Source organism: Pseudorca crassidens, chromosome 3, assembly GCF_039906515.1.
Source record: "Pseudorca crassidens isolate mPseCra1 chromosome 3, mPseCra1.hap1, whole genome shotgun sequence".
Classification (NCBI taxonomy): domain Eukaryota; kingdom Metazoa; phylum Chordata; class Mammalia; order Artiodactyla; family Delphinidae; genus Pseudorca; species Pseudorca crassidens.
The window spans coordinates 60,561,687-60,576,664 of NC_090298.1; the positions used below are offsets into that span (position 1 = coordinate 60,561,687).

The window sequence follows — 14,978 nt, forward strand, 5'->3', positions numbered from 1 at the left end:
CCTCTCACTGTTGTGGCCTCTCCCGTTGTGGAGCACAGGCTCCGGACGCGCAGGCTCAGTGGCTGTGGCTCACAGGCCCAGCCGCTCCGCGGCATGTGGGATCTTCCCGGACCGGGGCACGAACCCGTGTCCCCTGCATCGGCAGGCGGACTCTCAACCACTGCGCCACCAGGGAAGCCAAATGGATTGTTTTTATCTTCACAGAAGCTCAGTAAGATTGCTATCATTAAGCCCATTTTATAGATTTAAGGAAACTGAGTCTTAGAGAGGTTAACCTGAGCAAGGTCACAAAACTAACTGTGCTTTGCAGATACTCGTATTTTTATGACTCCAAAGCCCAAGCCCTTTGTCTTAGTCCACACCTTCTACAAAAGTGCGTATACTCTAGCATATTACCTGCATGCGGATATCCTGTTACCAGGGGAAGGGAAAAGATGGTGGCAACTAAGGCAACATTGAGATGTGGGAATATTATGAACAAGTTAAATACTGTTGCTCCTTCGAACCAGTATTCCTCAAATGTTCAATATTTATTGATAAGAATGGAGGACATTGGGCTTCCCTGGTGACACAGTGGTTGGGGGTCCGCCTGCCGATGCAGGGGACGTGGGTTCGTGCCCCGGTTCGGGAAGATCCCACATGCCGCGGAGCGGCTGGGCCCGTGAGCCATGGCCTCTGAGCCTGCGCGTCCGGAGCCTGTGCTCCGCAATGGGACAGGTCACAACAGTGAGAGGCCCGCATACCGCAAAAAAGAAAAAAAAAAGAATAGAGGACATGAGATTTCTATTAATAAAAAGCATATGCCTCTCTTTGGAACGCCTGTCTGGGTTGGCCTTTGTCCCCTTCTTCAAGCTTTCCAAGGCAAACCTCCATTCACACCAGAGCTTTTGTGAGCCAGGTGTAATTTCACAGGGAAGACAGAAGAAGGGCTTATCCCATTGAAGCGTGCTGCTCTGTACTTGGATCTCCAGCAGACAGACGGTTCCCGTGGCACAGCTGCTGGCTCTCCTCTCCCCTCCCACTTCCCCTCCAGGGCTCAGCATTTGACTCTGCTCTTTCCCTTCCTCCAGTGCTCTTCCTGTGCTGTCTTCACCAAATCTGTTAATAATGCGAAGGAACTTGGTTCTGCCCTAGCGCTTGCTTACCACCCCACCCTCTGTTCTCTTCTGTATATGTCAAAAACATTACCCTAAAGATGAAGTCTGCAGCAAAACAAAGGAATAGCCTCCAGTTTCCAGATCTACTTCCACTGCAAGTAGTTGGGGGACATCGGGGGTGAGGGGGGCCGGTGATGGGGAGGTTAAGTACCAAGATTTTTTTTCTTCCGTATATTTAAAATCAAGATAATCAATTTATTCCATGTATTTGGGGGAATTGAATCTCTACACATCACCAGTTATCTGAAGAGGAGAAACCTGGGTTAAATGGAACCGTAAGCCAGTTAGTCTAGTGATGTCTTAGGACTTCTTATAGATAAGGGTATCAGGCCACCGCCTGCCTGGACTTCTCCTGAACCTCCATCTGGGGGCACCTACGCTTCCTTTCTTCATCTTGAATGTGATTTATATATCTGTGAAAGAAGGGGGGAAGTGTCGCCTTCTTAAAATTTTTGTAGAAATGAAAATCAAATTCCTTCTCTTTCCCCATATAAACAATTAGGGGAACAGAAGTAAAGGATTAAGTCAAGTTACCCCACTCTAAGCTGAGAATAAAGAAGAATAAAGTCATAAACCTTGAAGGCAATGGATATAACCACATAGAACTATCTAATCTCAATGCTCCAAGGGTTGTTTTTGTTTTTTTTTTTCTACCTATGAGCTGACCCCAGCTATGGGTGAAGGGGGTGCTGGGCGGTGAATAGATTTGGAGCTTGTCCTGTACAGTGGTTCTCATCTGCAGGGATAATTGGAAATGGGGACAGGCACATTTTTTGTTGTCAAAATGACAGGAGTCCCTACTGGCATTTGGTGGAGAAGGGCCCAGGATGCAAGATGGGCAGCAGTGCGTGCACAGCAAAGCATGGTAGTGCCTGAAATGCCCGGAGGGCCCCCCTCGGGACTGGTGGTGGAGAATCCTGATACTGGCTGCAAACAGAGTCCTCATGTGGAGGCTGGGCTAAGAGCTCAGGGAAGCAGATGGAAGAAGTTTTAGGAAAAACAACTTTCTTGCCACCTATGCTCTGGGACAGTGACCCAGTGTTCAGTGGCAAAGGAGGCATTCTAGAGCTGTGGCTTTCATGCAAGTCACATTCCATTAGTGAGTCATGAAATCAATTTAGTGTATCACTTCAGCAGATTTTAAAAATGAAATAGAAAAAAAGCAAATTGAAACGGTCAAAGTGTGTCCCAGTAGTAAGAATAAGCATCCTTTCGTATAGTGTTGTGTGGGTAAGTTTGCCAATAAAAGACATAAAATGTATTTTTTACTGTGGGTTTCTGTAAAAATGTTTGGTAGATCCATATCTAAACGATCTACTCTGGTTCATGAGCCTTTAAGCCCCTGAAGGGACACAGTAACCTCAGTGACCTCTTGACAATGTTTCCAGCCACACATTTTCCACATTTCCCTGTAAATAAAGGAGCATGGTTGGGAGGGAAAACCCTTAACTTTGTTAAATATTTAGAGGCTTCTCTTCCCTTCCATTTCTAATTTCTACATTGCATATGTTTTGCAAGTGCTTCTATAGTTTCAAAAGATATAATTCATTCTTTGAAAGGTTACAGTTTAGTAGTGTTTAGTATATTCCCAAAATTGGACAACGATCACCTCTCTCTGACTCTAGAACATTTCGTCACCCCAAAAAGAAACCCCAAAGAAAATGTTCTGGAATTGGATTGTGGTGACAGTTGCACAACCTTGCGACTAGATGGAACACCACTGAATTGTACTCTTTAAAAAGATGAATTGTATAGTAAATGAATAATATTTCAATAGAAAAAATACCCATATTCATGAACAGTCGTTACCTATTCACTCCAACCCCCAGCCACAGCAACCTTTAGTATACATTCTATCTTGATAGATTTGCCTGTTCTGGTTTTTCATATTAATAGAGTCACACAATATGTCATCTGTTGTGACCAGCTTCTTTCACTTAGCATAGTGTTGGGTTTTTTTTTCGTGGTACGCGGGCCTCTCACTGTTGTGGCCTCTCCCGTTGCGGAGCACAGGCTCCGGACGCGCAGGCTCAGCGGCCATGGCTCACGGGCCCAGCCGCTCCGCGGCATGTGGGATCTTCCCGGACCGGGGCACGAACCCACGTCCCCTGCATCGGCAGGCGGACTCTCAACCACTGCGCCACCAGGGAAGCCCATAGTGTTTTTAAAGTTCGCTATTTTGTAGTAGCATAAATCAGTCCTTCATTCCTCTTTACTGATCAATAACATTCCAGTGTGTGGATACACCACATTTTGTTTGCCCATTTATCAGTTGATGGACACTTGAGTTGTTCCCTCTTTTCAGCTGTTATGAGTAATTCTGCTATGAGCATTCATGTACATGTTTTTCTGTGGACATATGTTTTCAGTTCTCTTCAGTATATAGCGGACAGTGAAGTTGCAGGGTCGCATGGTCACCTGTGTTTAACTTCTGAGGAGCTGCCAAATAACTGTTAACGTTGAGCATCTCTTCAAGTGCTTATTAGCCACTTGTAGGTCTTCTTTGGGAAAACGTCTGTTCACATCCTTTGCCCATTTTTTAATTGGGTTATTTGTCTTTTTATTTTTGAGATGTAGGAGTTCTTTATAGTATATTGTGGATACAAGTCCCTTATCTAAGAAATGATTTGCAAATATTTTCTCTCATTCTATGGGTTTTCTTTATTGATAATGTACTTTGAAGCACAAAGATTTTAATTTTTATGAAGTCCACTTTATTTTTTTCTTTTGTTGCTAGTGCTTTTGGTGTCGTATGTAAGAAACCATTATCTACATGCACAATGATGCATGTACAAGAAGGCTCCCTACACACTCTGAAATAGTAATAAAATGTAAAGAAACTAACTGTCTATCAAAAGGAATATGATTAAATAAATTATCACACACACACCCCTCAAAGAAACCATTGCTTAATCCAGGGTAACAAATATTTTTGCCTAGGTTTTCTTGGAAGAGTTTTATAGTTTTAGCTCCTACATTTAGTTCTTTGATCTCTTTTTTTTTTTTATATCTTTATTGGAGTATAATTGCTTTACAATGGTATGTTAGTTTCTGCTTTATAACAAAGTGAATCAGTTATACATATACATATGTTCCCATATCTCTTCCTTCTTGCATCTCCCTCCCTCCCACCCTCCGTATCCCACCCCTCTAGGTGGTCACAAAGCACTGAGCTGATCTCCCTGTGCTATGCGGCTGCTTCCCACTAGCTATCTATTTTACGTTTGGTACTGTATATATGTCTATGCCACTCTCACTTTGTTTTGAGTTAATTTTTGTTTATGGGATGAGGTCTGACTTCTTTCTTTTGAACCTGGATATCCAATTGTCCCAGCATCATTTTTTGAAAGATTATCCTCTCCCTATTGAATTGTCTTGGGACCTACATTACATCCTAAGAACAAATGCGTACAGCTTTGGAGAACAAATATTACAAAAGCCAAATTCACCTGCAATTTGGATTTTCTTAATTTCTTTAACATTCTCTGTCCGTTTGTTTCTTCTTGAGGGAAATGTGGAAAATTAATCTTTCCAACTGTGTGTGTCTCAGGGTGTCTGAGAAGGAAGGAGGTAAAGAGTACCAGCATAAAAAGTAGTAATTTCATAAAAATTTTTTCCAGGATGTAATTTCACACAGAACAAAACTGAATAAGAAAAAAGGTGGAGAAATGCAAATACTGAATAACGCTGACAACCAAGGGATCAAAAGTTTGAGTAAGGAGAGAAGAAAAACACTGGAAACATATCAGCAGCTTTTTTATCTTTTACAGGTGAGAACAATTTCTTTCACTGTGAGTTTTGGGTAAGTGCTATGTCCCCGTTGGTGTTTTACAGTAGGTCTTGTCTCATGCTAAGGCTATAATAGTTTACATGTTCTGAGCACTATTAAGTACCAAGTGCTATTCTGGGTGCTTTGTACACATTATCTCATTTTAATTCTTAGTACAACCCTGGGAACCATCAAAAAATAATTTACTGATATTCCTGTATTACATGTGAGAAAACTGAGACACAGCCAGGAAATGGTAAAACAAGGGTATTGGGACCCTGACAGTTTGACTTAAAACTTCAGTCACGCTCTTCATGACTACATTATACTGCAGTTATCGGCAGAAACAGTATAAATCTAATAATAACATAAGCAGATGCTGTCAAACATGAAAAAATTAAAGTAACGGTATGAAAAACAGATCTGTACCAGGACCAGACTGCCCTTCTTTTGAGGAAGGAGCCAGAGAGTTTGGATTAGGGAAATGGGATTCCTTTTTTATTTCATTATTTCCATGGCATGACTGTGACCTAAGTGAACAGTAATTTTCCATTGCTTCAAGAGTGTGGGTGAGAACTAAGCTGAACTGGTTAGGGCTGGACTCTGTCTGGTGGACTAGTTTTTTGTTTGTTTGACCATTGATCAACCTCATCCGCCCACCCGCACATACAATTAGTCCCAAAGGAAACAGTGAGCGATAGTGAGAGATAGAAACAGAGCCTTCCCTCGGCAGGAAAACTTTCCCAAAAAAGATGGATCAGCAGTTCTTCCTTGAAAGTCAGGTGTCCCTGGGGCCGCTGCTGGTGGCAGTGATTCCGTCAAGGCGTGGAGATGCTTGAATCTTTGCTTGAGGACGTCGCTGGCATTAGGTGCACAGAGAACACATTACCCAAAATATAAATGAGGTGTGGCTAGTCCCGTTGAGAGAAGAGACGTTAATTTGGGTAGAGTTGAGAATTCTCTACTTAGTGGCGAACAGGTGTAGTACTCCAGATGTCCACCATGTGGCAGCATAGAAGGAAAAATGTTAAAACAGAATTGTCCATGGAATCCAGTGCTTAACAACAGCTTCCTTTCCAGAAAGAAAGGGGGCTCGCACTAGGCAGGGGAAGGTTTTTTGTCTGCTGAAATTAGGTTAATAGGCATCCACCAGTTATAAATGTAATCTTAAGCATTTATCATTTTTTTATTAATTTTTACAATGTTGTTAGTTTCTACTCTACAGCAAAGTGAATCAGCTATATGTATACATATATCCCCTCTTTTTTGGATTTCCTTCCCATTTAGGTCACCACAGAGCATTGAGTAGAGTTCCCTGTACTATACAGTAGGTTCTCACATTTATCACTTTTGACATCCATGAACTTCCAAGTGTACGAAGCTTCTTTAGGATTTAGTTTTCTATTGTTGGGTTTTGATAGAATCTGTGTCATTTAGGAAGGTGAAAATTTAGTCGCTGGCCTAAGATTTGTATAGTTTACCCTGTTATGTAAGTGGAGGCTCATTAATGGGAAGGAGAAAAAGCATAGGAGCGTGTTTAGAATAATTCCACAAGGTTTATTCCCTAAACGATCCAAAACTGATAGAACCAGAGCATGACTGTTCAGTTGTACTGAGTGAAGTGTCAAAAAATCATTTATTTTTCTTCACTTTTTCTCCTGTCTGCTTTGGAGACATTAACCCAAGACCAATAAGGAAGCTATAGAAGAGCAAACGGCGTGGATCCCTTTCGCCTTTGGCGATTCTTAGCCAAAGTAGCAGGTCAGCTAGTGTAGGTTTTGCTATGGGCTTGTCTCTTCTGTATGAGCCTAAATTTAAAGTTTTTAGGTCATCGGAGAGGAATGAGGCTTCTTTGGCTTTAGAGTAATTTTCCTTTCTCAAAAGCCGATATGCTTAGTGTGGGAAAAGAATCACCCCAGAATGCTAAGAAAAAGGTTGTCCTGAGCTGCTTATTCATAAAATTTCAGCCAGTCATTATGAGCTTGAAAGTAAATCTAAGTGGTAAACTAAACTAGAATTAGGGTTTTCTTAAAATTTTTAAAGCCAAACTGCTTGAGACTCTTAAATACTGGTCTCCATGTATGGAAAATTTTCTTTTCTCATCGGAAGGAGGATAAAGAGTAGGACTATCAAATTTCTCTGTCACCTTAATATTATATTTTTTTCTTCTAACCTCCATCTGGTGTAACTCCTTCAGAAAAACCACATTACCACAAAGACTGGTGCTACATCTCTTGAACTCCATCCTAAGCTGAACTACATGTCAAGTTTTTTTTAATTCTTGTCCATCTTTAAATTTTTTTTTAATTTAAAGAGATTCTCTCTTCGGATACCAGGACTATCAGCCACCCCCTTCTCTCTTCTCTTCTTTTTATCTTAGCCTTCTGGGGTGGTTCTTTTCCCACAGTAAGCATATGGGCTTCTTGTCAGGTTCTTCTGGCATTTCCCCCATGAACTATCCTGACCTTCACCCCTCTGTTCAGCCTCCCTGCCTCACTCCTACCTTCTCGTGCTTTCTAAAACATCATGGCCATCCCACTGTCTCCACATGTAAATGTATCCTTTTCTTTTTCTTTCTTGTCTCAGAATATGGGATATGTTTCCTTCTATTCATTCATCAGTCCTTCTAGAACAGTCTATCTGGCTGAGCCCTTGGTCCCTTCTTGCCAGTCTCTTCGGATACCAGATCTATCAGCCACCCCCCGCCTCCTGTGTTTCCACAATAAATATTACGGTGTGGCTCCAAATGGTGTAGAGTGTACATAATACAATTATACTCCATTAAATATGTCATGATATAGTATATAAAATTTAAATCCTACCGTAACTTTCTAGTATAACTTCCTATAGTTTAGTATTAGTATTACCTGCTACCTTTTAAAGTCTTAATATGTGCCAGATACTCTTCTATATGCTTTATACATAATAAGTCATTAAAGTGCAAGGAACTGGGGACTCCTCTCTGCTTTTAATAATATATTAACATATAGTTTTGTGGGGGGGTGTTTCTTCTTCTCACTTTCCTTCAGACAAATCCTTTGTACCTCGCTAAGCTGATTTTCCAGATGCCACAGAACAAGTCAACTAAATTTATGGATACTGTTATTTTCACCCTATACAATTACGCTTCCAATCAACGGGAAGAATATCTACTCCTCAAGCTTTTCAAAACTGCTCTGGAGGAAGAAATAAAGTATGTATATAAGTATATACGTAAAAATACCAATACCTTTTGTTAGTGGTGGCTATCTCTGATTTACTAAAATAATTTTAAAGTTATTCTTATAAGTTATTTACACATATTAAAATTATCAAATTTCTTGAGAAATTGCCACATCATCATAGATATATTCAGGTACAGCTTTCTCCCAGCAGTGATATCTCTTCTAATGCTAAATTCACTCTTGATTTTGCAAGTGTACAAAGCTCTTTGAAAGTCAGTGAGGGCTTCCCTGGTGGCACAGTGGTTAAGAATCCCCCTGCCAGTGCAGGGGACACGGGTTCAAGCCCTGGTCCGGGATCCTGCATACTGTGGAGCAGCTACGCCTGTGCGCCACAACTGCTGAGCCTGCACTCTAGAGCCCGCGAGCCACAACTACTAAAGCCCATGCACCTCGTGCTCTGCGACAAGAGAAGCCACCGCAATGAGAAGCCCGCGCACCGCAACGAAGAGTAGCCCCCGCTCACTGCAACTAGAGGAACCTCGCGCGCAACAACGAAGACCCAATGCAGCCAAAAATAAATAAATAAAATAAATACATTTATATTAAGAAAAAGTCAGTGAGAAAACCTAATTAAAATTATGTGAGTAGTAAAGCCATAAACAGATGAGGATAATGATCTCTGCTAAACAGTTTTTCCTTCTTACTGGAATTTAAGCTGCTGCTAATTTATTTTTTACTCAGTTAATGTAAAACATGTGTAGGCAGCTATAATGAATTGGGGGGGGGAACCCATGAGAAATGCCCTTAGCCAACTAGATGGATCTTAACTGTCTTCCTTACTTCTGGATCCCTTAAGCGATGCTAATCCTATAGGTCTCTGAAGCTATTAGCCAGGCACCTCTGCCCTCATGCTGTCTATAAGGCAGCATGAGAAATAGGATTCATGAGAAATAGCAATGCTATGCAGTAGAATCAGGTAAGTACTAAATGAATGATAAGCACAGTGTAACAGATCAGAAGGATGGAAAGTAAAGTGCCAATACAGTCAATCGATAAAGATTGTATGGAAGAGGAAGGGGTTGACCCCAAACCTTGAAGAATATCTACAGTTTTTATAAAAAGAAATGGAAAAGGGAAATAAGGCACTATGGTGCTAGAAACAGTATGGGCCAGGGGGCAAGAAAGAAAGTAGATTAGTCTAGCCAAGAGGTGACTTAATTAGTGACCACCAGGAAAGTAAGGTTGGGCCAGATCATGGGAGACATTGAGTATAGGCCCAAGTGCTGAGGCTCTTTTTACTTTCTGGGAAGGTGTGCAAGGTTTTTGACGTGACCACATTGAGTTTTTAGAAGATTGATCTATCTGCTAGCCACATATGAACAGGATGAATTGGAGCTACATAGTTCAGGGAAATGGGCGGGGGGGCCGCGGGGGCATGCATAGGAAAAAGGCACAGATGAGATTTTCAACACTGAGTTTGAGTTTTAGGTGTAGAACATGTGGGTGAAATATTTCTAATATCCAGCAGAATACTGGAAATTCAAGGCTAACTCCCAGGAAAGAGACAGGGAGCATCCTTACTTGTATACCGTCACCCAGTATTATTATTAGTCTAGGTCCATTTTTAGTTCATTCCTGCCTTCTAGATTGGAATTAAAGCTGAGAAATTATTTTTAGACCCTTAAATTTCTTGAATAAGTCATCTAACAAATGATAGCTTCCTTTTTTTTTTTTTTTAGCTTCCTTTTTTTTTAAATAAAAATAATAATCAGGGGATTCTGAGACCCACTTTACTAATGGACACTCAGTCTTCCAATAGCCCTGATAAATTAGAATCAGGACATGCCTTGTAGATCCTGCTCTACAGGCCCTGTTACCACTGCAAACCTTTAGCCAGATAGGTCAGGCATGTTGTCTAGTGATGGAGGCAGATAGAATGGTCATACTTAGAGAGAAAGCTTTGCCTTAACTTCCCACAAGTTTCAGACTCAGAGGTTGTATTACAAAAGACAGCATGTGGGCCATGTCCACCAAAAGTCTCCTTTGGCTCAGGTGTGCTCACCAAATAGAGATGGGAGATAGCTTCCTTTTAAATCACACCGTCTTTGATCTTCAATGGAGAAAAATACAACCCCCCAAAGCCCTTGCCCGCCAGAGAGAATATACACTGTTTAAAACTCTATGCATAGAGGCAAACCATTTTGTTTGGTCTGGGCGTTTTTTAGATCAAAGGTGGACCAGGTCCAGGACATAGTTACTGGGAACCCTACAGTCATCAAGATGGTCGTCAGCTTCAACAGAGGTGCCCGTGGACAGAACACACTGCGCCAGCTTCTGGCTCCGGTGGTGAAAGAGATCATCGATGACAAATCCCTGATCATCAACACAAGCCCCGTCGAGGTGTACAAGGCCTGGGTGAACCAACTAGAAACACAGACTGGAGAAGCCAGGTAGCAAAGCCTGGGCGATGGTGGTTTTCAGTTGTGTTTTATGATCATTTTTATGTGTATGTTTATACATACTCTTAAGCTCTGTTAAGCTCTGTTAAAAGAACAAAATTCACTGTGCAAAGTCGGTTTTCAATCTAAGATGTTGTTACCTCCCTTAACATACCCATGCAGGCCACGTTCTTGGACTCCTACTCATCTTAGCGGTACATGGTATTTTCAGATTTCGGTACCAGTTGATTCCCAAAGCCACAATTTCTGTAGTTCTCTCCCTTCGTTTTTCTTTGTTGTTTCTAAACCCAGGCCTAGACCTAGACATAGACCTCTTCACCTGATAATACCTACTTTTTTTTTTTTTTAACAATTACCAAGTGAGTAACTTGAACATGTAAGCCTCAACAAGCCGGGTGGGATTGGCTCATTCTAGGTAGCGGTCTGTTGATCCAGGCAATCCCAGCTTTTAATTTCCTGCAGAAGGATGCCATGTGAAATCATTAAGATATGCACAGAGAATTACATGGGTGGTTGTCACAGCACTGTTTGTAATCACAAAAGTTGGGGAAGGTCAAAATATTTAGCTTTGGGGAATCTGTTAAACAAATGTTTATATAACAATCGAGTAGTAAGTAACTTTGGAATGGTGGTATAGAAATATATTTGTTGCCTGGGTAAACTGTTCATGGCATAGTTCTTGGTTGTAGTTTGGTACAATGACTCATTTTCTGTATCAAAACAAATATGCACGTATATACACACACGTAAGATCTATATGGGATCTTTATAGACACGAACTGCATTACACCCACATACACACATGCGTGGCAGAGGACCAGAAAGTTATACACTAAAATAAGGAAAAGTAGTTGTCTCTGGGGTCAGTATTGTTTTCTTGTTGGCTTATATGCAAATTTTTCTGTAAAGAACATACTGCTCTTTATAATTTAAAAGAGAGAGGGGGAGAGAGAGAGAGAAAGTTAGCTGGGTCTACGTTACCTGGGTCTGCCTGTTATTTTGCCAGAAGAGCCCAGATGGAGAGCCTGGAGTCACCCTGCTGTTCTGGTGGCAGAGGGTTCCATGTGGGTTCTCCCCTGCCCCAAGCAAACATTTTATCATCAGAGTTGGTGGGCAAACTCAACTTCACGATACAAAGCTTGATGGTAGAACCAATGTGGCAAGGATACACATGCTTGTACCTAAGCCCCCAGTTAATCGTAAGCCCTCGTTGTGGTTTCAGCAACCTGCCTTACGATGTGACCACAGAACAGGCTCTGACATACCCAGAAGTGAAAAACAAACTGGAGGCCTCCATCGAGAACCTGAGAAGGGTCACCGACAAAGTCCTGAGTTCTATCATTTCTTCCCTTGATCTGCTGCCGTAAGTTGTATACGTAGGAGCTTTAACTTTCTTCGCTAGAATTTCTTGAAATACTATGTAAAATAAACCCCTGTAGTGAAGATAGGCGTTTTCCTCATATTGCATTTACTAGTTTAAATTTTGCCAACATTTGCACTTTAAATTCATAACTGTTCTCCAAAGACGGAGCAGTACAAAACAGCGCTCCAGTACGATCATCCGTGGCAGTCCTGTGATTCCGTTACCATCTCATTTTGTGTTGAATTTTTAGGAAAACTACTTGGCTTTAGTTGACTGGAACAATTGCTGTGTGTTTCTTCCTCACTTAGCCTTTTTCCATTATTTTCTTTTGTCATCTGTTTTCCATGTAGTTATGGATTGAGGTATATAGCCAAAGTACTGAAGAATTCGATCCGTGAGAAATTTCCCGATGCAACAGAAGATGAGCTATTAAAGGTAGATTTTCAAGGGTGATCTCACCATAGCTTCTCTTGGGGGTAGGAGCCAAAATTACCAACACACCATTTTGTAAAATTTTTCCCCTTGTATGACTTTTGTGTGTGTGTGTGTGGTACGCGGGCCTCTCACTGTTGTGGCCTCTCCCGTTGTGGAGCGCAGGCTCCGGACCCACAGGCCCAGTGGCCATGGCTCACAGGCCTAGCCGCTCCACGGCATGTGGGATCTCCCCGGACCGGGGCACGAACCCGCGTCCCCTGCATCGGCAGGCGGACTCTCAACCACTGCGCCACCAGGGAAGCCCTGTATGACTTTTTATAATAAGCTACAAGTCTTCTATTCTAATGGCTCTCAAGATTATTGTTATGAGGTTAGTTGGGAGCTCTTATACATTATTGAGGCTCTTTATATTAGAGAATTTGGAGGGGGGGCAGTAGCATATTTTCACCAAAAATAATTTTGTTAACTATATTAATAATGTGTGATTATAGTCACTACCTTTACTTAACTCCTTGTTAAGATTCAGATCGGAGAACGATTTGCTGTCTTGGGAAACGTCAGTTAATATTAACTTTTAAAAAACCCTCCAAACTCTTGAGTTTTCTCTCTCAAAAATAGTCTTTTCTTCTACATCACTCCAGATTGTTGGAAATCTCCTGTACTATCGGTACATGAACCCAGCCATCGTCGCCCCAGACGGCTTTGATATCATCGACATGACAGCCGGAGGTCAGATAAATTCCGACCAGAGGAGAAACTTGGGATCAGTGGCCAAGGTCCTTCAGCATGCAGCCTCCAACAAGCTCTTTGAAGGAGAAAATGAGCATCTCTCATCTATGAACAATTATTTATCAGAGACGTATCAGGAGTTCAGGTGAGAGGTATCGTTACCTTTGGAGAAACTTGCAGGATGGTGGGCAAGAGGAATGTGTTTTCTGTGCCCAGAGCTGGGCTTGGGGGCAGGAACCTCAGGGCATGCATTTCTTGTACTGCTTGTTGCTGTGGGGAAAGAGGAGGGAGGCCGAGCAGGCGGGGTTACTTCTGTTTGGTGTTCCCTATCCCCCCCCCACCCCCAGTGCCCCTGTTACATTGAGTCATCCCCATGTGCATGACTTCTGCTATTGACAAGAAGAAATATTTAATCTTCTTGGTACGCTATAGGCTTGTAGTACTTAGAATTAAAGAAATCAAAATAGCTAACTTCTGCTCTTCTGAACTTAAAAAGAGGGTATCATTTTGTCCATTCAGGAAAGACTTGCCTTGATCTGCATCAAACAATAGCAGGAAACTGAGTATTTGGTTTGGGATGGTTGGGAAAATCCAGCTTCTATGTTTGTTGAGGATTGTGTGTGAACATGTTCTATTCTGTTCTCGAACATCTCTCAGATATGCATGTAAGACTTAAGTCTATTGACTTTATAAGCTCTCCAAATTGTATCATTAATCATTCCACGGGGATACGGGAGGAGGACTGAATCTAGCAGGAAGGTTCACTCACCCTGAAGCTCTCAGAGGAAGAATGTTCATCTTGGCGTTCACTTTCTCTTTTCTGCCATTCAGCCAGTCGTACAAGTATGACATCTATGTGGCCTCTTTCACGCCTCACTTGGAAAATGATAATTTCCCATTCCTCAGTTTTCCTCTAGATTAGTGATTTATCTGTTGACAAAGGTAGTTCATGATCATTCCTCTCTTTCTGGAATTTGTGGCCTCTTGTGAGAAATGTTCCCCAAATCCTCTTACTATGGGAAGTCTTGATTTTCTCAAGCTGCTAATTTTAGGTCTCCTCACTGACTAAAAAAGTAACATCCATTTCTTGCAAATCCTTATCTGCTATTAGAACCTCTTTTTGCTTCCTTTTTTCTCAGATTATTCCTACCAAACATGTAAGTTTCCAACTCTTCTTCATTTAAAAGGAAATAAAACCAAAAGCCTCCCCTCATCTCTTAAATTCATCTATTTTTTTTTTCTCTTCCACTCATATTAATCCTTTGTGTTCCTCAGCAACCGTGAAAAGTTACAACCAAAAAAGTGCAGGAAGACCAGTTGTCACGTGGGAGCATGGCTGCATGCCATTTACCCTGCCCCAGCCTTGGGGTGGGAAGGCACAGGTCTTTCTAGTGTGCAAGCCTTGGGTGCCCTTAGGAGATACACCAAGGATAATTTCAGGCATATGAAACATTTGCAAATTTATAGAATAAAATATCTACTCTACCTGTGCAAAGAATCCCTCCTAAACCATGATCGCAGCACACCTGGCTTTTCTCCATCTCTCTGTTGAAATTTGCTGTAGCTTAAAATAGCAGAGTTTTTAGACTCTGAGCACTGGTGGAAGGGAGCCTTGTATGTATCTGTGTGTCTGGTCTTAACAGCCTTTCCAGCCAGCAACTGTTGTCTGGATCAACGAAGAGTAGAGTAGGCTTAACTTGAATTTTTGTCAAATTGGTAACAGAAACTCTGAAAGGGTGTTGAAATCCCCAGGAGTTTGTGCCAATTAAAGTAGCAAATTTGACTAATTGCTTTATGGATTGTTTTCTCTACAAAGACTTGATTCTTAGATCAGGGAACATCAGTACTGACATTTTTGTGTAGATTTCAGGGGGCATTTTTAAAATCGTATTTTTTAAATGA

The 14,978-nt window shown here is 41.6% G+C and overlaps 1 protein-coding gene across 2 annotated transcripts in view; it reads left to right on the forward strand.

The window, feature by feature from the left end:
* IQGAP2 (IQ motif containing GTPase activating protein 2) overlaps positions 1-14,978 on the forward strand; it is a 293,990-nt gene that overhangs the window by 249,635 nt on the left and 29,377 nt on the right. For both annotated transcript variants that reach the window (XM_067731039.1, XM_067731040.1), the window contains 6 exons: positions 4,778-4,927; positions 7,956-8,119; positions 10,316-10,540; positions 11,772-11,912; positions 12,263-12,347; positions 12,989-13,221. In XM_067731039.1, the coding sequence (XP_067587140.1) occupies positions 4,778-4,927; positions 7,956-8,119; positions 10,316-10,540; positions 11,772-11,912; positions 12,263-12,347; positions 12,989-13,221 (998 nt within the window). The remainder of the gene's footprint in view (positions 1-4,777; positions 4,928-7,955; positions 8,120-10,315; positions 10,541-11,771; positions 11,913-12,262; positions 12,348-12,988; positions 13,222-14,978) is intronic.